The 21673-nt window shown below is 49.7% G+C and overlaps 1 protein-coding gene across 1 annotated transcript in view; it reads right to left on the bottom strand.

The window, feature by feature from the left end:
- INO80 (INO80 complex ATPase subunit) overlaps positions 1-21673 on the bottom strand; it is a 1945052-nt gene that overhangs the window by 1677491 nt on the left and 245888 nt on the right. The window contains exon 4 of the mRNA XM_069637507.1: positions 11230-11297. Coding sequence (XP_069493608.1) covers positions 11230-11297 — 68 coding nt within the window. The remainder of the gene's footprint in view (positions 1-11229; positions 11298-21673) is intronic.

Below are 21673 nucleotides of genomic sequence, written 5' to 3'. Positions count from 1 at the left end.
GTCACCAGTTTTACGTCGCCAGCTGGTTTGTAACTCCTGGGTCTTGTTCTGACGTTCCCTTGTTCCTCCCACTTTTATTACGCAACGCTGGGGCTTCCCCAGGTTTTCAGGATAGTCCTTCCTTTGTTTTGGAGCTATGCTCTTCATAACTCCTTTAGGTGTCTCTGTCTCAGTGATTGACGGACAGGCATTCTTTATCACTCGTATGTTCTTACTCTACACAGTACCAGGCAGACACTTTTCTTCCGTCATCACATTACAATAACATATGTAACAGGAATCTGGTTTTCTGTCAACTGATAGAGTTGGAGTGGGTGTTTGAGAATAATGAAAAGGGAGTTCCTCATTGGAAAGGGAGTCCTTATCCCCAAGAAGGGAGTCTCTCCCTGTGAGGTCCTGCTTACCTCCACCCCTAGGGGGAATGTTACGTAGCAGGCTCACCTCCCTAGCCTCAAAAAAGGGGCTCCGCCCATGGGGAAAGTGACTGAATCCCACTATTCATCAGAATAGATGTTTACTGAGAGAACACAAACACCAGAGAAGTTATAGAAAGGCTTCATTAAAACCTTCCACCTGAAATGTGAAACAGAATAAATAAGTCATTTCAGCTTAGTCACACATGCCACAGCACCACCCAGTAGCCATCACTGGAAGTCGACCTCCAGTTCAACAGCACAAGCAATGGTCACATGAAAAATGTTGTCTGTTGTGACAAAGGGAGGGAATTCATCCCTTCTCTCCAATGGGGAGACCCCCCATGAGGCTAGGGAGATGAGCCCGCTCTGCAACACCCTCCCTAGGGGTCGAGGCAAGTGGGACCTCACTGGGAAAGACTCCCCCTTTGCAGACGAGGACTCCCGTTCCTGTGAGAACCTCACTAAACCATTTCCCATGGTGGCATATGTGGGATTATCAGATATGCAGAACACTATTGAAGCCAGAGATTGGGCAAGAACTAAAACTGAAACAGACATCTGCAAGCAAGAAAGAAAGATCTGTCTCTTTAAGGAGATACTTCCATAGAACTCAGACGAGTAGACTGATGACTGAGGAGGAGCAGCATATCCAAGATGTAGCAAAGTCCAGAGAGAGAGAGAGAGAGAGAGAGAGAGAGCCAGAGAGAGAGAGAGAGAGAGAGAGAGAGAAAGAGAGAGAAAGGCGTAAGCAGGGGAAGCTCCCCAACACTGTCACACCTGCTAGAGGTGGAGCAGAGGAGAGCCGCGTAGCCTGCAACTTCCAGAAGTGGCCCGAATGCGAGAGCCAGACACTGGAGGCACAGTGTTTACATGCAGGCAGGAGAGAGGGCAACAGGAATCAGAATCCCAGTGGTGGGCAGTGTACCAGTCTAACGACACTGAAACCATAGGCAGAGGAGGCAGCAAGACTTCCTCTTACCTGCAGTCGTAGCATGTCCCAGAGAGAGAGAGCCCAGAGAGTGGGATGCTGACAGATTTGACAAGACGAAAAACCGGAGCGAGCGAAGTGAACCATAGCAACTGCAGGCCCCACTCACCTTGGAATGGGGCGGTAATTCCGCCATCCACCATGGCAGAATCCGGCATGGACCTGGTGCTAATAGCACCATGGGCCACCGCCTGACTTGTAAAGAGGGCCAGTGTCCGCGTCCTTCTTCTGACCCACCACAGTATGCAAAGTTAGCTCAAATGCAAATCCTTTGCTCCAGAAAATGTGTTTTTCATAAAGGACAGTGCTATTTTATACAGAGCATGTTCAACTACAGACAAATCACTCTCGGACGCACACTATTGTATACACGTTTTGCCCTTATTTGGATTCATCAATGCAGCATTAGTCAAGCATCCTTATGGTTGGAGCTGTAGCACATGTTTAGCAAACACCAGCAAAGTTATGGTAGGTTTATAAATTCTTGGAGAAAAAAAACCTTCCACCTGAAATGTTAACGTAGAATAAGTTGTTTCATCTAAAATCACATATGACACAGCAAAACCCGGAAGCCATCACTGGAAGATCACCTCTAGTTGAGAGGAACATGAGCAACACATAATCCAGATGCATGTTAGCTCGTATGCAAGTCTTTTCTGGAGCAAAATGCTTGCATTTGAGGTCATTTGTATAGCCACAATGCAGTGCTAAACTTGACTTGTATTGTTTTTCAGTTTTGACACACTTAAACCTCCTGTTGGCTTTGCAAACACTTGGTCGTGCTAGTTTAAAGACTCCTAAGCTTTAAAAAAAACACAATGACTGCCATCTTTATGAAGACATGCAGCGCAGAGCTGAGACCAAAAGGGAGCACTCGAAACTGATAGTGCTCCTTTCCCAGGGAGAACCGCAGATATTTCCGATGCGGCCTCCAAATCAGGATATGTATATAAGCATCCTGAAGGTCCACAACGCTGAGCCAGTCGCCCTTCTGAAGAGAGGACTTTATTTGGCAGGGCAAATCATCTTGAATTTCTCTTGGGAAAGAGAAAGGTTGGACTGGGAAAGATCTAGAATGGTGCGCAAGCCAGCCTGGTTTGATTTTGGCACCGTGAACAGACGAGAGTAGAAGCTCTCCCCTCATTCCTCAAGGGGAACGGGTTGTATCGCCCTGAGATCTAGAAGTTTCTGGACCTCGGCTTTAAGGGAGGGCGTCCCCGACTGCTGAAAGGGAGGATTGAAGGGTGGGGTAAGGTGGAGGGGCAAGCGGAAGCCCGCCCAAGCGATGGACAAAACCCACCGGTCGTCAGTGATGGTTTGCCACGCCTCAAGATGAGACGAGATACGTCCTCTCACCGGAGTCTTGTGCGAGCGCCAAAAAATATCATTTTGCAGACTTTTTGGCAGAGAGACTACCTGTCCCTGAAGCGGAGGCTGAAGACCGAGACAAAACCTGACCTCGTTGCTGTCTCCGATGGGAGTCATCTCTCAGCGGGTCAGACGTACGAGACCTGCGGTCCTGTAACCCTCTAAAGCCTGAGGAGGACCGAGGCTGGGAGCCAGATCTGAGCGTTGACTGGGGCCTTCACTAGCACCGACAGAGACTTGGCAGTTTGCGTGCTGGCCTTAGTCTTGGTGAGCTTTTCATCCGTCGAAGAATGAAACAGCTGTTTGCCATCAAAAGGCAGGTCCAGAATTTTATCTTGGACCTCCATCGAAAATTGTGTTGCATGAAGCTAAGCTTGACGAGAGGTATCCACCCCCAGCATTAGGCCTTGAGCCGAAATGTCGACATGGTGCGCAGCAGTCTCCAGCATATCCTGCGCCAACGTCTTGCCATCTGAGAGACCGCCCTTGAAGTCTTCCAATTTGTCTGCCGGAACGAACTCTTGGAAGTCACACAAATCTTTCCACGGTTTCATATTTGCCGCCGCTAAAATGAGCTCTGTGTTAGCCTGATGCAACTGCAGCGCCGAGTTGGCAAAAATCTTCTTGCCCAAGGAATCGAGCAATTTGTCCTCCTTGGACAGAACCTCGGCCGCAGCTGCAGAAGTCAGAGAGGCCGGCTTAGATTGCAGAGTGGCGGCCGCTACCACCATCGAGGACAGAAGCGGACATGACGCCAAGGCTACTTCCTCAGAGGTGTGAAGCCTGTAACAGGCGCCAATCCTTTTATTTTTATGTAGCCCGGTGTGGGGTTTATCCCAGACCTTGCGGGCCTCGGCCAGGATGTCCCTCTGGAGGAACAGGCCGGTGCACTCCTGTGGAGACAAGGTTAGCGCCCCGATAGCACCCCTTCCTGCGGAGTGGGTGCCTCAGGCACTGGTATGTCCAGGAGTGACATGTCCAGTACCCGGCCGTGAAATGCTCTGACTGAGCAGGGCTGGTCTTCACTATCCTGATCTGCCAAGGGGTCGTCTAAAGCACCCGGGTCCCCCGACTGTGACGCGTCAGGCGTCAGATTGACATCGCGCTCTGCTGCGGACTTGTCCACCAGTGACAAGGGAGACAGAGGCGGAAGAGCCGGAGGAGGACCGAGAGGCAGAGGAGGTGCTGCCGCCGGAGCAACAGGCACCGTGATAGGAACTGACAGGGCAGGCAATGGAGTCTGACGGCAGATTTCTTTAAAGAGGCCCTTAAAGTACTCTCTCATGGGATCATAGTGCATTAGACTCTGAAATTTCCCCAAAAATGCATTCTCTGTCGAGGCCTTAGGCGATGGAGTGGGCAGAGGGCTCTCATGAGGATCATAACCCCACGAACACTGAAGAGGGCTGCTAAGCGGGCCTGCCACCCACTTGGTCTACATAGACCAATGGGGCAGAGAGGAAGCGAGACCGAATGTGTTAGTGGCATCCAAGCATGCCAGAAATGGGAAGGGCAGAACGGATTCACACTGTCGCTGGAAAAGGTTGTCCACCAAAAAGAAGGTTCCCAGCACCCACCGACAATAGTTTGGGTATGAGGGAAGAATCCAAAATGGAACGCCCGCCATTTTGTGAACTTTTGAGGAGAACTGCGCCGCATACAATGAGGAAGTTGACTCCACAGACTGGTCAGGGGACTTGACTGACATTTTAGCCTTGACACAAGGATCCTCGGCAGAGTTGGTACTATGGGGCCTTGGATGTTTAATGGACATCCGGTCCCTTGAATTAGCCTCCAAAGGAGGAACCTCGGCTACGCCGTAACAGAGGAGCTACAGTCAACGACCTCCCCCTGTACCCTCTCAACAGAACCGGTACCTCCACAAGCGCGGGATGGTTGAGGAATCCACCTCACAGACAAGACCTTAACAGGCCTCTCAGTTTTATTGGTACACACCTTAGCCTCGTAAAGAGGAACCTCGGAACAGAGTCCAGTCTTAATAGCTCCCCTGAGAGAAGCCTCGAACCGTGGTTCAGTACAGAAAGCCTCAACAGAGTCCTCAGGGCGCACCCCGGTGTCTGCCCGGGAAGCTCCTAACAAGGAGACCTCAGAGCGAACTCCGGTACCCAACGCCTCAGCAGGACTAGGCTGGCTATTAGCATCTGATCGGTGAAACTCGGATTGTGATCCGGTACAGGCACGCCTCTCGCGGAAACCCTCAGAAAGCCCTGGTACGCCTACTAGGCCTGAGAGGCACCTCAGGGATAACCCCGGTAGGAGAGCTTATGAAGCCCCTCCCGGACCCCCCGGCCGAGGTGCCCTGAAAAGTAAAGAACTTACCGGGCGTCTCTTCTTTCCGTTAATGAAGAGTTGGAAATGCGATGGAGGAACCTTCTGGACATTCCTCCCACCCACGAAGACGACGCTGAAGTGCCAGGACCGAAAGGGAGTCACAGAAGAATCACAAGTCCCAACATTGATCCAGTCCCAGACACTCGAAGCCAAGAGTATGGGGATCCGCCCTAGCGAAGCTCGCAAGAGGAACAAATGGAAAACCCCAGACGCTCCGGCATAGACGGAGGACAAGCGACCGCAGAACCAGAGCAGAAGAGAAGGACAACGGCAAAGAAAAAGGTCTCCCTGGTGATGCTAGGGTTTACGGCCGCGTGCGGTACCCCGCGTAAAAAGAGAAGGACACATTTTTGAAAAATGTGATGCTTTTTTACAAAAGTGCTCCGGTCCCGTCCCACAGGACGGAATGTCCCAAAAGTATGGAGGAAAGGGGATGGGACGTAGGAGTACGCTGGAGCTTCACCTTCTTTGAACTTTTGCAAGATGGCGGAGGTAACCAGTGGCTGGTTTCGGGAGCTTGCCACTGCATCTGTTAGGTGGATGAGTGTTTCATGCTGCTTCTCTTTGGACACTGTCTGGAGGGTGCCCTGCAGTTGGACAGCCTGTTGGAAGGCCTGGTGGTCAGCTGCCGCCTGCTGGGCTTGCACTTGGATGAGCTGCTGCAGCTGCTGTTGACCCTCCGACAGCGTTTGTATGATTTTTTCCATTGCGCGGTCGATATCCTGCGGACTACGCCACTTGTGGGAATCACAACAGGAGCCGGTATTGATGCTAAACAATACCTTATTCAAGGAACTGCAAATGTTCAAGAACAGAGGAACCATAGACTTTAAGGCAGTTACTTCACTGTGGGGTTAAAGTCTGGGGTAAGTAATCCTATGGAGGCTTCTCCTACTCACTCAAGCCCGGATAGGCCCACCAGTCGCTTTCACTCTCCTCTCCTCTCCTTCTCCCTGCAAAGAGCCACAAAAGGGTCATCAGTCCAGCTCCTTTTATCCTCTGACAGGCTTGTATGAGTGCCAATCAGGGACCTGTTCTTTCACCCTCCCTTGGTTTGGTCGATAGCCTGGGACTCCTGCCCCTAGAAAGAGCTGCCATCCCCCTTCCTGTTCCCCTTGCTCCTTTGGTTGTGCCAGGACCTCCCACCAAGCCCGCAGTCTCCATGTGGTCGCTGCGGTCCATGTGTGTAGCCCGGCATCTGAACCTCATGCAGACTCTGCCCCCTTCGTACGGCTTGCCCGTGGAGTTCTTTCGGCAGAGTCGCTGTGCTGAAGGTCCGGGGCCTGTTGGTCGTGCAGGCAAGTAGAGCCGCCTGGGGCTCATGGTGGTGGTTCGCCTGGTGCCATCCCCCCCTCCGACGTCGGTCGGGCGGGCCCTGCATGGGACTTGGGTTCCTGGGGCTGGCCGCCGGAGGGGAAGTGGCACTGCCTGTGGTTCGCCGAGCCCGGCCTGCCGCAGCGTCGGTGGCCCAGACTGATCCGAGAGCGGCCCACGCTGTGACAGCGCAGGCGGCCCAGACTGATCCGAGAGCGGCCGGCGCTGCGACAGCACAGGTGGCGGTGTCCGGGAGACTATCGGCACACCAATGCTTTGCCAGCAGCTCCCCATATTCCCCTGGACCCCATATGAAAAATGTCCCCACTGCTCCCATCCTCACCTCCATCCTCACACCTGCACATGGAAACAACACGTGCAACTTCCACTGAGAGAAGCCGTATTAGAAATACAAATGCATGAAGTTAAAATGTTCAAGTGCATTCATTCCATGCATCCGAAAAAAGCAAACTAGTGTGCTATAAAGTATGGCCAGGAAGTGAAGGAAATAGGCTTTGAATGAACGACAAAGTCAGATCATCATGAGTCGGTCCGGATAAATTAACATTTAGCTAGCCATTCCAACTGCAAGATTTGTTTTGAAAACATTGTAAACACAAAGAAAAGTTAAGGCACAATGTAAATTGACCATCATTTTCTTCAATTACTTGTGTAACTGGAAATCCGAGCTCCACTCAAACACATGGTCAAGGGGACATTTTTAAAACAATAGGGTTGTGCTGAAAGGAGTGGGCATTTCAGCTACAGATTCCACTTTAAACCTAGCCAGAGCTGTACCGTTAATTTGCAAAATACTGTAACAAAATTGCATTTTCAATAGACAATATGGATATGCACCAAAAACTAAAACAAAACAGAGGTGCTGGCCGGAAGGTTTAGAATTAATCTTAGAACTCTGATAATTGCTCTGGGCAACCCTCCATGCCATTGTTCATCTGCCAAGCCATTACAGAAAGGGGAAAAACCACATGCAAATAAGGCTTGGTCCCATCCCCCAAAGCGGCAGGCCAGCCTGGACTGCTGGGTCACATCCCTTCTGAAGGAGACCTCAAGCAACCCCAGACATGTGTCAACCTGCTGGGCCTAGAGACCCAAGTTACTCCTCACTGATGATGCCCAACAAGGCCGAAACATGTCTGGGGATGCCTGTGGTCGCATACAGAAGGAATGTCACCTAGAAGTTTGGGCTGGACTGCCCTTTTTAGGGTGGGACCAAGCCTGATTTGTATATGGTCTTAACTCTCCTGTAATGGCTCGTCAGGCTGCAAAACGTTGGTTTGGAGGGTTGCCCAGAATTGTGCCAGTGGTTATGAATGATTCAACACCATCACCTTTTACTTTTGCTTTATGCACCAAAAGAACAAATTACTTACCAACTGGTAATGTTCTTTCGACGGGTTGTTCCTCCAACGCACTCAACATCTTTGACATGTAATGTCCACAGCCGTGCACTTCGGAAACTTTTTCAGCAGAGAGCGTCCTGCGTCGATGGCGTTGGGTCCATGTCCCTCGAGGGGCTCCGTTGAGGACGACATCACAGGATATTATAAATAGGACGCACGGCACCCTCAGTTTAAATTTTTTCCCCCAGAACGTGTGACACCATTCAGATGCCTGCTGGACTGCATTTACCCTTGCGGAAACGGAAGCTGCAATCGCATGGGAAATTCTCCTGAGGGACAGGCTGGGAGGGGGATGTGGAATGCGTTGGAGGAACATCCATTCGAAAGAACGTTACCAGTTGGTAAGTAACTTATTTTTGGAATGGAATGTGTCCTCCAACGCATTCCACATCTTTGACAGACTCCCAAAGCAGTACCACTAAATGGAAGAGGGAAAAGAATTTAGAATACCCAATTAGATTGCGGAATAAAGAACCGCCTTCCCAAAGGCCATATCCTGGGAATAATGTTTTACAAATGTATGGATTGAAGCCCAAGTAGCGGCATCACAAATATTCCTAATAGGAACACCCCGCTGGAGGAATAAGGGGAATACCAATCCTTGTTCCTCTCCGCTAGGCACCAGTTTTATGGCACCTTTCTCCAGTAGGGACAAGATTTCCTGTGCAAGAAGCGGATCCAGACTCTTCAAAGAGTGTTTCCCCGGTGGATTGTCGTGAGGCCGCTGAAGGAAGGAAAGGCAGTACCCGTGGGCAATGGTATCCAGAACCCACACATCTGAAGTAATGGCCTGCCATTCTTTGAGATGCTGAGACAGTCTGCCCCCAACCGGCAAACCATGGGACATGGCCTCACGATTGTTTGGAAGCGGCTGCGGCAGTGCCTGAAGGCAAAGAGGCAGCTGCCTGAGCTGCTTTGGCACCACGATTTCCCCGACCACCACGATACTTTTTCGCTGGCCCCTTTGACTGGTGGCCCCTCTCGTTCAACCAAAGGAGGAGTAGAAATGAAAGGAACCTCCCCTCCACTGTTGTCCCCTAGGACGAAAAGGCGGAGGTTGACGCACCGCGGCGCTTAAAGACTTTGCCGCAGCTTTTGAGGTCTGCAACCTCTCAAGGCTCTCGACAGCCTTGCTGCCAAATAAATGAGCGCCATCAAAGGGCATGTTCAGAAGACGGGCTTGCACATCCGGAGCAAATCCTGACTTCCGCAACCAAGCAAATCTTCCTATAACGGTGCTCACAGCCATGGACCGGCTCACACTGTTAGCCGTATCCAAACCCGACTGAAGGGCCTCACACATGGCATCCTTGCCATCCTGCACGATAGCAAGGAAACCATGCCTTTCTTCCCCCTCGGGAATACGCTCGGCCGCAAAAGCAACACAAAACCACAGAGTGTGTGTAAACCTTGCCAAGGCATACGTGGAGTTGGCTGATTTCAAGGCCATGCTCCCAGCAGAAAACACCTTCCGTGCCCAAACGTCGAAGTGCTTGTCCCTATCCGGAGGGATGGTAGGGTATGCCGCCTGCACCAACAAACTGTCAGGAGTGGGGTGAGTAGACAAATAGCTGGGGTCGCTTACGGAAGGGCGGTATTTCTTAGTAAGATTTTTATTTACAGCCGGAAGAGATTCCGGGGACTGCCAAGCAGCTGCTCCTCTTTTCTGCAAGATAGAATGAAATGGCAAAACAGGGTCAGAGGACAGACCTTGATCCAAGATGTCTGTCAGATCATCTTGCACAAAGTCGTCTGGAGGACTAGACCAGCCCAGATACTCGTGCCATGAGTCTCATAAGAAGACTCTGCATTAGCCCCCAGCTCAGGTCTACCAAACACCACTTCGGGGGAAATGTCCAGTCCACTTGCATCATGGAGGGTCTGTCTCAACTCCTCCAACTGACTGTCCCCAGAAAAATAAAATAAATAAAAATAAATACAAAAATCGGAGCATCATCAAGGTCACCAGGTTCCTCAACCTCAGACATTTCCTCCTCTTCAAAAAAATATCCAGAGGGGGTTAAAACCCAGGTCTGGGGACAGAAGAGGGCCTGGACTCTGAAGTAGCCTTTCTTGGAGGATCCACAATGTCTGGGTACTCCAACCGCAAATTCCGAGAAAAAATTCCCAAAGGCGCCGATAGCGCCAAAGGCTTCGGCGTCAACGTTGACACAGGTGTCGACGGGGCCGTAGGCTGATACGACGACAAGGCGCTGATGTTCGAATTGAACGGACACAGCGCCGAACGAGTCGATGCCGGCCCCAAGCCCTCAATAGGTTGCTGCGGTCTTGCTGGGGACGAGGACCGAGACCTAGAGACACGTCTCTTGCGACCTTTCAAAACCTTGTTCGTACGGGACCTCAACGGCTCCCGATGTGAGTCGCGTTGTGAACCCGAGCCCAAAGGCGTGCGAGCCGCAGACCGAGACCGATCCAGGCCGGCTTCGTCAGAAGGCACAACCGGACCTGTGTCTTGCGATTGAAAAATCGGCATCATAGATTTCTTGAACGTTGCGCATTCTTCCGGAGTCGAGGACTTCCTGGGGCACACAACTTTCCTCGAGGCACCATCCTCCGAGGTGGACGGGGAAGGCGACCACTGACCGCGCTTCCGCGAGTGCCGGGACAAGGAAGATGAGTGGCGGGAACCACTCTGGGACCAAGAACCTCAGGATTTCTTCCGATGCGGAGAGAGTCGCCCCTCAAGTCATCGGTGGAAACCCCCTTGGACTTGGAAGTCCGGGACTTAACAGGCTTTGAGCCCCTACCTACCTGGAGCTTCCCCTTCCGCTCCCGCAAGGCCTTTGCAGTCAGCGACTGGCATTTCGAGCAGTCATCGGTATCATGCGACTCGCCGAGCCACCACAAACAAATGCGGTGGGGGGGGGGGGTCGGTGAGCGACATCTTGGACTTGCAGTCCCGGCAGGTCTTGAAACCGGACCGCAGACTCGGAGGGGTCGAGCCGAAAGACATCTTCAATGAAGAAAACACATGAGGCATGTTGAATCTCACAAAGTGAACACGTTCAAGGAAAATACGGAACTGAGACTACGGGCGCCGTGCATCCCGTTTATAACAACCTGTGACGACGTCCTCGACGGAGACTCCCGAGGGACATGGACCCGACGCCATTGATGCAGGACGCCCTCTGCCGAAAAAGTTGCCGAAGTGCACAGCTGTGGACATTACATGTCAAAGATGTAGAATGTGTTGGAGGACACAATCCATTCGAAAGTGTCATACACACATTCTGAGTATTTAAGTACATTGACCCAGTTTATAAAAATTCTGTAAAACATGCGGTTTGGTTAAAGCAATCCATTATTTTCACGAACCTTCCCTTACAACAGACTTCACAATTCTCACCTTCAGCCACTTTCTGCTCTTCTTCAGTTTGGAAAAATTGTACAGGTTTCCCTTTTCTACCTTTGGTTCTATTTGAAAAAATACAAGACAACTATCACAATGAGAGCATGACTGCGAGAAAATGAATGGAAGATCTAAATGACCCAGCAATGCAAAAAGCACTCAAACAGAATTTCAACAAACTCGAAAATCTAAATCAGACGCAAATCATTTAGTGTCACTCAATGTTAGCAGAATTATTTTCATCTGGCATTAGGGCAAAGAGGTTTAAGTAGCAGATTTGGGAAGATGAACGAAGCACCCGCTCAGCCACGCTCACACAGGCTACGCTCTTTACTGTGATACACTAATCCCTATTACAGTCTCTGAAATACATTGTCTGACTGAGCCTTTTAACTCTTTTCATCATCACAGGATCCATTTGTTGCACTGTAGAATGTGAAATGGTAAAAAGCATAGATCTGTGTGTGGCTTAGGCAGAATATTTACAGCCATTCTGATCTGATCATAATTGGAAACCACAAGAATGCGAATGCCGGAGACTTATTTTTTGTCGGCAAAACAGGTGATGCCAGACACCAAATGACTCCAGAGCAATAGGGAGGAGAGTGGACATTGGTATGTGCCCAATGCCAAGGGTCGTTGGGAGGAACTATAGAAGCGGAAGAGGGAGAAGCATAAGGCAGCCGTACCGTTTACCTGGATTAGCAAAGTGGAGTGAGAACAAGACCAGCGTCATGTGAGCTGAAGCGAAGACACAGAAAATGGTGGTAGAGAGACACACCTCACACAAATAAAAGAGTAGAGACAGATAGCCATACAAGGTGCGACGAGGGAAAAGAGACATGAAACAGAAGTCACACTGAACCACCGCAGGAATGTAGCATATAACACCAGAAACAAAAGAAGCTGTAACACTGAATCCGGCACCTGACTTCCCGGTGTCACCGGGACATTACAAGTACGCATTAAGTCCCCATCCCCATAGAGACCCGTAGTACTCTGTGGGAGTGGGGAGACGGAAGCGCAGGCACTGTTGCTAACAGTGCTGGTGCTTCCATGAAGAATCTGCCTACCGGGGCCTATGCGACAGGCAGACTCAGTGTGGCGGTCCGGAAACAAAGGTGACGGTAAGCTTACCGGCACCCTTGTTTCCAGACCGCCGTTGAACCACGTTGACTTGGGTAGTTAGTCCAAGGGTCTTTATTGAAAACGTACAGACCGATTTGCTGTACATTCATAAAAAGGGTCTTTTGGGGCTACAGGTTCTCTTGGGAGGCTTGGCGCTAGGGCCAGCACTGTGTCCCGTATTCTCCGATCTTCCCGACTTCCGTAGCCAGGTGTCCTTAACAGGGATGTTAGTTTTTGACAACGGTAACACCGGACTGTCTTTTGCAACCTTACTCTAGTGGCGGTTCCCCAGAACTTCAGCTGATTAACTCCCGGGGGATTTTTTAAGACTTTTCCCCAACCTAACCCGGTTAGTAGTCTTCCAGAGTTAGGGATGGTGCCTTCTTCTGCCCGTTGTCACTCTCCTCTCACACCTGCTCGTACTTGACCACTCACTATACTGGTCACTTAAGATGTTCTACTTCTGCCGTACTGCTGTGTCTCCGGTATATCACTCTGCCTTTCTACCTCCACCCTTTGATCATACTCCTCTTTCCTTCCTCCTACTCTACCTCCTTGCCTCTCGCTACTGTAAGGGAGGCATGGTATCAAACAGCGAAGACAGGCACAAGTGATCACAGTTCAAGGGTGTTTATTGAACTTCAAATGGGTTGGTTGAATGCCTATCTAAGCCTAAATCAAAGGATGGGAGCAAGCTACGACCATCAAATAATAATAACACAGTCCTGGTCGAGTCTACCTATTGCCATGCCTTACTTCTAAATACAAAAGTGTGTGGGACAATGGTCTATGCAAAAAGAAAAATGTTCAAGAAATAATAGGTCAGGATGGTTTACCAGTTGGCTTCCCTTCACCAAGTTTTCAGCACAGGGCAAGGTCGGCACGTTCAAGCTTCGCACACTCTGGCTTCTCGGTCACGGGATACAGTTCAAAGCACAGACATCAGGGCCTTCTGCCAAGGCCTCTTTTCCAATAACAGTCTCTTACTGCAGAGGGTCTGTTGTAACAAAGTCTCAAAATTTCATTCCCATCAGGATTTTTACATGCACAAGTTATCGCTTTCAATGTTCATCATGGGTCTCCCTCTTCAGGCTGAGACCCCCCCTTTTATCACAATGTTCACACTTGGTCTCCCTTGTTCGGGCTCAGACCATGGATCTGCCTTGTTCGGGCTTGGATCCTCTTTTTCTTACGAAAAGAAGAAGTCCGTAGTGGTTTAGTAGAAGCACCTGTCAGCAAAGGCTCCAGCGGACACTGTCAGCTGGAGCTACGATCCTCTCTCGCTGCAGCGGCTGGTGTTGTGCTACTCGCAGCACTGGCTGGGATGCTGTGAATCTTCTGTGGAGTGACCCCCGCAGTTGTAACGATGTTGGCCGCATTTCGTGGCATTCCTGTCCCGGGCCAGCGTCGTCTCCTGCTGTTCCCCGTTGCAGTGGGGACACTACAGTCATTGCGGCAGGGTCCTCCCTGGTACCGCCACCATTCTCCAGGTAAGAAGGGGAAAGGAGTGGGATCTGCCCGCATTCAGGCACCATTCGGGGTGCTGGAGTGAGGCAGATTCTCTCCCACCCTTGGCAGGGCCTGAAAGCAGGGGCCTGAAAGCAGCACTGTCACACATGGTAACTGTGAGGGGTCAGAAATGCGAGGCGGACGTAAGTAGATAAAGCTTTTTCACAAGTAGCCATTTCATTAAATAACTAGCAGAAGTACCTGTTCTCCGAACAGGTTCTATAGACAGACATGATAACGCTCATTAATTGTTGAAAATGAATGATCCTGTAGGTCGCTGTTCTGCCTCATCCTGGCGTGGTGCAGTTTGGTATGGTGCAAGTAGCTTGAGTTTTGTTCCTCGTGTCAGGACCGGTTGAGAAACATTTTTTGTTTTCCTTCTTGGTGAACATGGTTTATGGCTTTGTCGGCACGCCACAAACCCACAAACCCATTTTTAACTTTTGCTGAAATCCAGGGAAAGGGGTGCAGTGTCCAAATGTCATGTAGTCAGTAATGTCTGGAGGGTCCCAACAGGTAAACTATGCAACATTTGGTGCAGATTGGTGAAACAGTGTGGAATTGTGTAAGGAACAATGCTGCGCCAAGCCAAAAACCTACAGCCAAATGTTGATAATATATATAATACATTACTCACCGTAATCGTATTTCTGGTGATTGTATCCGTTTAGATTCACATGCTTTGCATAGGCCGTCATCTAGTGGAAGTTGCTAAGTATTACAGTTGTTTTCGAAACTCAAAAATGGACAAATAGGGCGTGCCAGTAATACTATCCCTATTGTGACGTCCTGTGTACCCATGATCCCTCACGCATGTAGGTCCCTCAGATAGTATTTTTCTGACATGAGGTAGCATGAGGAGTAGCGCGAGTATGACGTTCCCAAGCAGATAAAGCCCATATAACATCTATGCAACTTCTCTCAGGGGAGGAAGGGTGGGCGCATGTGAATCTAAGCAGATACAAGCACCAGAAATACGATTACAGTGAGTAATGTATTCCTTCTGATGCTTGTGTAATCTGCTTAGATCACATGCTATGCATAGATTAGCGAGCAGTGTTATGAGAAGGTGGTGGGTTGTGAGAAGGAGTAGCGGCAAAAAGATGTTTTGTAACTGCTTGTCCCACCTGTGTATCTGTCTTGGAGTGTGTGTCAATGCAGTAGGGCTGAGTGAAGGTGTGAACTGAGTTCCATGTAGCTGATTTGCAAATGCTGTCTAAGGGGACACTTGCAATAAAGGCTAGAGTAGACCCAGTACCCCGTGTGGAGTGGGCTCTTGATGTAAAAGGCAGTGTTTTGTCTGATAATGAATAGCATAATTGTATACATTTGACTATCCATTTGGAGATTGCTCTTTTGGAAAAACGTTCTCCTCCTCTGCCTGTAGCCATGGAGACGAACAGTTGATCAGTCTTCCTAAGTGGTTTGGTCTTGTCTACATAGTAGAAAACCGCCCTCCTAACATCTAGTGTGTGGAATTTGACCTCAGCTGAGCTAGTTGGTTTCTGAAAGAAAGCCGCAAACTCAATTGACTGGTTTACGTGAAATTTGGAAACAAATTTAGGGGAAAACCTAGGACGAGTCCATAAAACTAATTTGTCTTTATGGATGACAAAGAAAGGGTTCTGCACTAACAAGGTTTGGAGTTCGCAGACTCTTCTTATGGAAGTAATAGCCACTAAGAAGGCAGTCTTGTAGGTAATGTGTTTAATGGTAGCTTGATGCAAAGGCTTGAAGGGGGTCCCACGAGTTTTGCTAGTACTACATTTAGATCCCACCCAGGTGGGGGACCGGAGATTGGAGGATGTAGTCTCTTCACTCCCTCCATGAACGCCTTAATGACTGGTACTTTCCACCACAAGACTATACTTTGAGAGGTGGTATAGGCTGATAAAGCTGCTAGGTGGACTTTTAGAGAATTAAAGACTAAACCTGAACCTAGCAAGTGGAGCAAGTAGGTTAGAGTGTGTGATGGAGTACATTCTATGGCGTTGATCTGCTCAGATTGGCACCAAATGAGGAATCTCTTCCACTTGTGGAAATAGCAGTGTCTGGTGTTAGGTTTACGTGCTTCTTTCAGGATATCCATACACCGTTGTGGAAGATTAAGGTGACCGAACTCTAGAACTTCAGGAGCCATGCTGCTAGGTTCAAAGAGTGAGGTTGTGGGTGTATGGTTGTTCCCCCGTGCTTAGTCAACAGGTTACCTTGTACAGGATCTTAATGGGATCGCACATCGCCAGCTTGTGCAGATGTGGATACCACGGTTGTCTCGCCCACATAGGAGCAACTAGGAGGAGTGTCATCTGATCCCTGTGTAGCTTGTTCACTATTCTGCTGATTAATGGAGTCGGGGGGAAAAGCGTAAGCATATTTCCCTGACCAGCTCACTCATAGGGCGTTCCCCTTGGAGTCTGGTAGGGGGAACCTGGACGCAAAGTCTGGGCATACCTTGTTTTCTCTTGTAGCAAACAAGTTTAGAGAGGGGTAGCTCCATAGAGAAAAGATGTGGTCTACCACGTCCATGTTTAATTGCCACTTGAGTTCTTCTGGCAGGAGATCTCTGCTGAAAGAGTCCGCTAGAGTGTTGAGTACTCCTGGAACATGTTGGGAGGACAGGGACATCCCCCCGTTTGAGTGCCCACTTCCATAATTTCTGAGTAAGTTTGGACATTTTGGAGAGCATGTGCCTCCCTGCTTGTTGATATAGAACATTGTAGTGGTGCTGTCTGTTAGGACTTGTACTGACTGGTTTGTCAGGTGGTTTTCGAAGGCTTGTAGTGCCTTTAAAACTGCCAACAATTCTAGTAGATTGATGTGTTTCTGTGCAGTCACTTGTGACCACAGGCCGTGTGCTGAAGGTAGTGGGCCCCCGACCTGGAAAGTGACGTATCTGTTGTGGCAACCGTTTGGGCTTCCGGTTCGTGGGAGGGCTTCCCTTTGAGCAGATTTTCCCTTGACCACCAGCTACACAGTTCTGAACTAGTGTAGACGAAACAATCACTAGATCGTCCCACTGACCACTTGCCCAAGACCATTGTTTCGCCAACCATTCCTGCATTGGTCGCATGCGCAGGTGCGCATGGGGGACCAGGTTAAAAATGCACAATGCCATCATACCTAGCAGATGCATTGCTTTGCGTACGCCTATCCGGAGACCGGCTTGATAGTGGGGTTATTTGCCAAAGCATGTTTTGTACTCTTTCGATGAGGTTCGATGGATGGGAAGCCTAAGCTTGTCTTTGTATCTAGTACAGCTCCTAGGAACTGTTTCCATCTGTCTGGTACCAGACTTGACTTTTTCTCGTTTATTGAGAAGCCCAATTGGAAAAGGAGGTCCATTGTTCTTTGCGCATTTAGCTTGTAAAGTTGGAAGGTTTCTCCCGTGATCAGCCAGTCGTCCAGGTAAGGGTACACTGGGATTGACTCCCTGCACAGGTGCGCTGCCACCACTGCCAGTACCTTGGTGAATACCCTTGGAGCCGAGGCTATCCCGAAGAGCAGCCCTTTGAACTGGTAGTGTTGGTCTGCTACTTTGAATCGCAAGAATCTTCTGTGCGCTGGGAACATTGAAATATGAAAATAAGCATCTTTCATGTCCAATGTTGCCATGTAATAACCCCGCTTTAACAGAGGGATTACTTCTTGTAGCGTTGTCATGTGAAATCTTTGTGATTTGATAAACTTGTTTGCAGGGCGCAGGTCTAGTACTGAGCGCATGGTCAGATCTTTCTTTGGAACTAGGAAGTAAGTTGAATAAATACACTTGTTTACCTCCTTGGATGGCACAATCTCTATGGCGTCCTTGAGAAGTAGGGCCTGGACTCCACCAGGATGAGTTGTTATTCCTGTGATGGCCTCTGTTGCGGGGGGGAGGTTTGATGGTCTTCCTTGAAGTTCTATACAATAACCTCCTGTTACCGTTGACAACACCCACTTGTCTGATGTTATCGCCTCCCATACGTGGGTGAAATGAGATATTCGTCCCCCCGACTGGGGAAACATGGGAGGGGACCCATAGCAGGGTGTCATTGTTTGGAGGGTGTTCCTCCACCTCTGGTGGGGGAACCTCTCCCTCTTGCGCGGCCCCTGCGCTAACCCCCGGGATAGCCCTGGGACACCTGTTGATTATTGTTCCACGAGGAACCTTGGCTTTGACTGTATCCGGAGCATCTTTGCGCGTTTTGGCCACGAAAACGTCGGAAATTATTGCCACCCCTTTGGTTCGGTTGTTTGTCAGTTGGCCAAGGGGTTTGAGTGTCTCGTACTCGTCCATGACGGACTTTAGAGCGTCATCAACCGCCTTACCAAACACCATATTCGTCTCAACAGGCATGTTGAGTAAGGTGGCTTGTGTTTCTAGTTTAAACCCTGACTGCCTAAGCCAGGTGTGGCGTATTAGGATGGTGGCTTAAGGAATAACGTGTCCGGCGTTATCCGCTGCATCAAAGTTGTTCTTTAGGAGGACTCCGGCTGTTGCTCTGCCTTCGGCTGCCAGAAGGGAGAGGTTAGCCTTAAGTGGTTCTGGCGCTGACTCAGCAAGGGCCGTAACTTCATCCCACTTTGTGCAGTCGTAGCTAGCTAATAATGTGGAGTCGTTAGCTATTTGTGCCTGGTACGCTGCGGAAGATGCTATCTTCCTTCCCACTGTAAACAGTTTTTTGCTCTCTTTATCCGGAGGCGCTTCGGATGAGGCCAATGGGGTACCTGCTCTCTTCCGTGTAGTGGTTATTACCAGAGAGTCTGGACGAAGCTGGCCACGTATGTATAAAGGGTCGGAAGGCGCTGGGTGAAAGCTTTTCAGTTCTTGGGTTTACCGCCCCGGTCTGATTCGGCATCTCTAAAGAGGGCTGAATCCGTCTTTGGACTGACTTGAGTAGTGGGATAAACTGGGTAGCCGGTCTCTTATCGCCCAAGATGTTTTCGGCTAAATCCTTATCCCGTTGGATTTCCTGAGTTTCAATCCCAAAATGTTCAGCAGCCCTTAGTAGTATGTCATTGAGTAGGGGCTGGTTATCAATTGGTGAGTCGGGTAGGGGAGGGTCCTGCGGGACTGGGGAGTCCATTCAAAGACTACCGACTCAGTGTCGTCTTGATCATCTTCTCCACCCACGTCGTAACCCTCGACATCCTCATAGAGGTTGTCCTCGTCTATATATTCATCCTCTCCTGCATCAGGGTCGTACAGATCCGAGGAGAGGCGAGGCGTCTTGTATAGTGGTATATTCTTTTGTGGTAGAGCAGACAATTTAGCCTGAGCGGGCATGTGGTGTCTTAGAGCTAGACGCCTGGGCAGTAGGCGGAGTGTTCGCTAGACTTTGGAGAGCATATGGGTGCTCTTCGAAAAAATTTGCAAGGCATGCCATGCATCCCATAACCCAATCTATCTCTTGTGCAGTCCATGTAGCTGAACTGGGGATAATCCCTGGGCAGGTAGGGGCAGGTGCAGGGGTAGAGGGAATAGGGAGCCCACTATCTACCTCTTCAACTAGATTGATAGGATCAGGCTGGTCAGGCTCTTCTGTAATGTCTTGGACAGGAATACTATCAGGTTCTGGGGCAGTAGACTGTTCACTAGGCTTGTCACTCTTGTCCCCTGTGTCCCTGTCTTTGTGAGAGGGACTGGACTTGTCCTTATGATCCCTGCTCTTGGAAGAGGATTTACTAGAGCTAGGGGTTGAGGTAGGAGCTCTGGGGGTCTGTTTTTCAATAGAACGGGAAATTCCTGACTTTCCGACATCCCCCGGATGCAGGTTGAATTTCGACTATGGGAACGGACGGCTTTGTCTCTCGACGGTGCGAGGCCCGGCAAGGGAGTTTTGAGTCCGGCGTCCTTTGTCTTTACGGGCTTGTCATGAGATGGCCGCTCTGGGCACTCAGAGGACCGGAATTCCGCAGATTTGCCCTTCGCCATCGACTCTCAACGTGCGATTTCAGACGCATCGCAGTGAGGAGTGTGTTTAGTGTGTAGGAGTGTGGTGCCCTTGCCGCCGGGTGTCTTCCCCATAACAGGACCGCCGGCCTGTCTATCAGGGTCGGAGGCTGGCACTGGGGAATGGCAAGGTTCCCCGTCACCCTGCTGTTGCTGGGTGCCCCTCCATCCATGGCGGCCTCGGCCTGCATGGCGTGATGGGCCCAATGTTTTGTCCGCCTGTCTTTGAGGGTCTTGGGTCGGAGCAGCTTACAGGCCCGACAATGAGCCTTGTCGTGGTCTCTATGTAAGTAAAGGGTGCACACCCTGTGCTGATCGACCCACGTGTATTTGTTATTACAAGAGGGGCAGAATTTAAACCGAGTACACTCCCTATTGGGGGCAGGCAGCTGGGCGAACCGGGGTAGGAAAATAGATGGTGTTATGATCACTCTCCACTCTCCGTACTGTGAGGCTGAAGCCGAAAGGGCCTTCCAAGGCCCGTTGTCGCCATCGAAATCTCCGTCCGACGGTTCGTCTCGTAGTCTTCCTGAAGTCTTCACTGCACGTTCAATGGCGTAAGCAGAAATTGCACTCCGCTTCTATGCGACCACTCACGATGGCGGAAAAAAACAATCTGAGGGACCTACACGCGTGAGGGATCATGGGTACAGGGGACGTCACAATAGGGATAGTATTACTGGCAAGCCCAATTCGACGCCCGTATGGGCGGGAGATTTATTATTTAGTGCTACTTTCCAAGCACCCAGGCCTGCAGTAATAACATAGCATGCTTGCAGAGGGCAATTAACATTTTCTTTGAGTCTCTGTGATTAAAAGTGTGACAAGTGCTTTAATCACGAGACTGAAAAAAAATTCAAAATGCCCTCTGAAAGCAGGCTATGTTATTACTTCAGGCCTGGGTGCTTAGAAAGTGGAATTATACAATATCTCACCCGCCCAAATGGGGGGGGGGAGAAATATTATTTACTGCCACTTTCTAAGAATCCAGGCCCGAAACTAATAACATAGCCTGCTACAGAAGGCACTTTGCATTTTCTTTCAGTCTAGTGCTTAAAGGTGCCACAAGTGCTTTAATCACAAGGCTGAAATAATATTTAAAATGCCCTCTGCAAGCAGGCTATGTTGTTGGCCTACGGTGACCAGACGTCCCGGTTTTGCCAGGAGTGTCCCGGTATTTGGTGCTCTGTCCCCCTTTCTCAAGATTATGTTCCCATTGGAAACTGCAGTGGTCTTGGTTTTTTTTAGTAGGTCTTTATAGCTTGCAGGCAGGAATGCACAATCTCGCACAGAAGAAATGCTTTATACAAATTAAGATAGCGCTAGTCTGTAATACATTTATTATAATATGTGTTTCTTTGAACAGCAACACTTAAACCCCCTTCTCCTCCAAAACGCTACTAGTGCCTTGACAGCCACTTTCAAGGGTTAGTCCTACCTTTATGTTAGTTGCCATGTCCCAGTTTTTTACTTTTTAAATTAGGTCACCCTATGGTGGCCTGATGGGTATTACAAAGACGTTCCATTACGGATCAGGGTGCACCGGAACCCTGGCTTTCAGTCTCGTGATTAAATGCTTGTGGCATCCTAATCACGAGACTGAAGGATTATCTAAAGGCCCTCTGCAGCACCATGCTGTTATTAGTGCGGCGCGTGGGTGCTTAGAAAGTGGGTGGAAATATTTGCCACTTTCTAAGCACCCAGGCCCACAAACAGCATGGTGCTGCATAGGGCCTTTAGATATTCCTTTAGTCTCGTGATTAAGGTGCCACAAGCATTTAATCACGAGACTGAAAGCCAGGGTTCCAGTGAAACCTGATCCATTTTGAAACGTCTTTGTATGTCAGATAATTGCAGTTTTAAAGCACACTG

The sequence above is a fragment of the Ambystoma mexicanum genome, chromosome 14 (assembly GCF_040938575.1).
Source record: "Ambystoma mexicanum isolate Mex_15411 chromosome 14, UKY_AmexF1_1, whole genome shotgun sequence".
Lineage (NCBI taxonomy): Eukaryota > Metazoa > Chordata > Amphibia > Caudata > Ambystomatidae > Ambystoma > Ambystoma mexicanum.
Note: the sequence above shows the minus strand (reverse complement) of the source record. Positions and strands in the feature narration are given on the sequence as shown.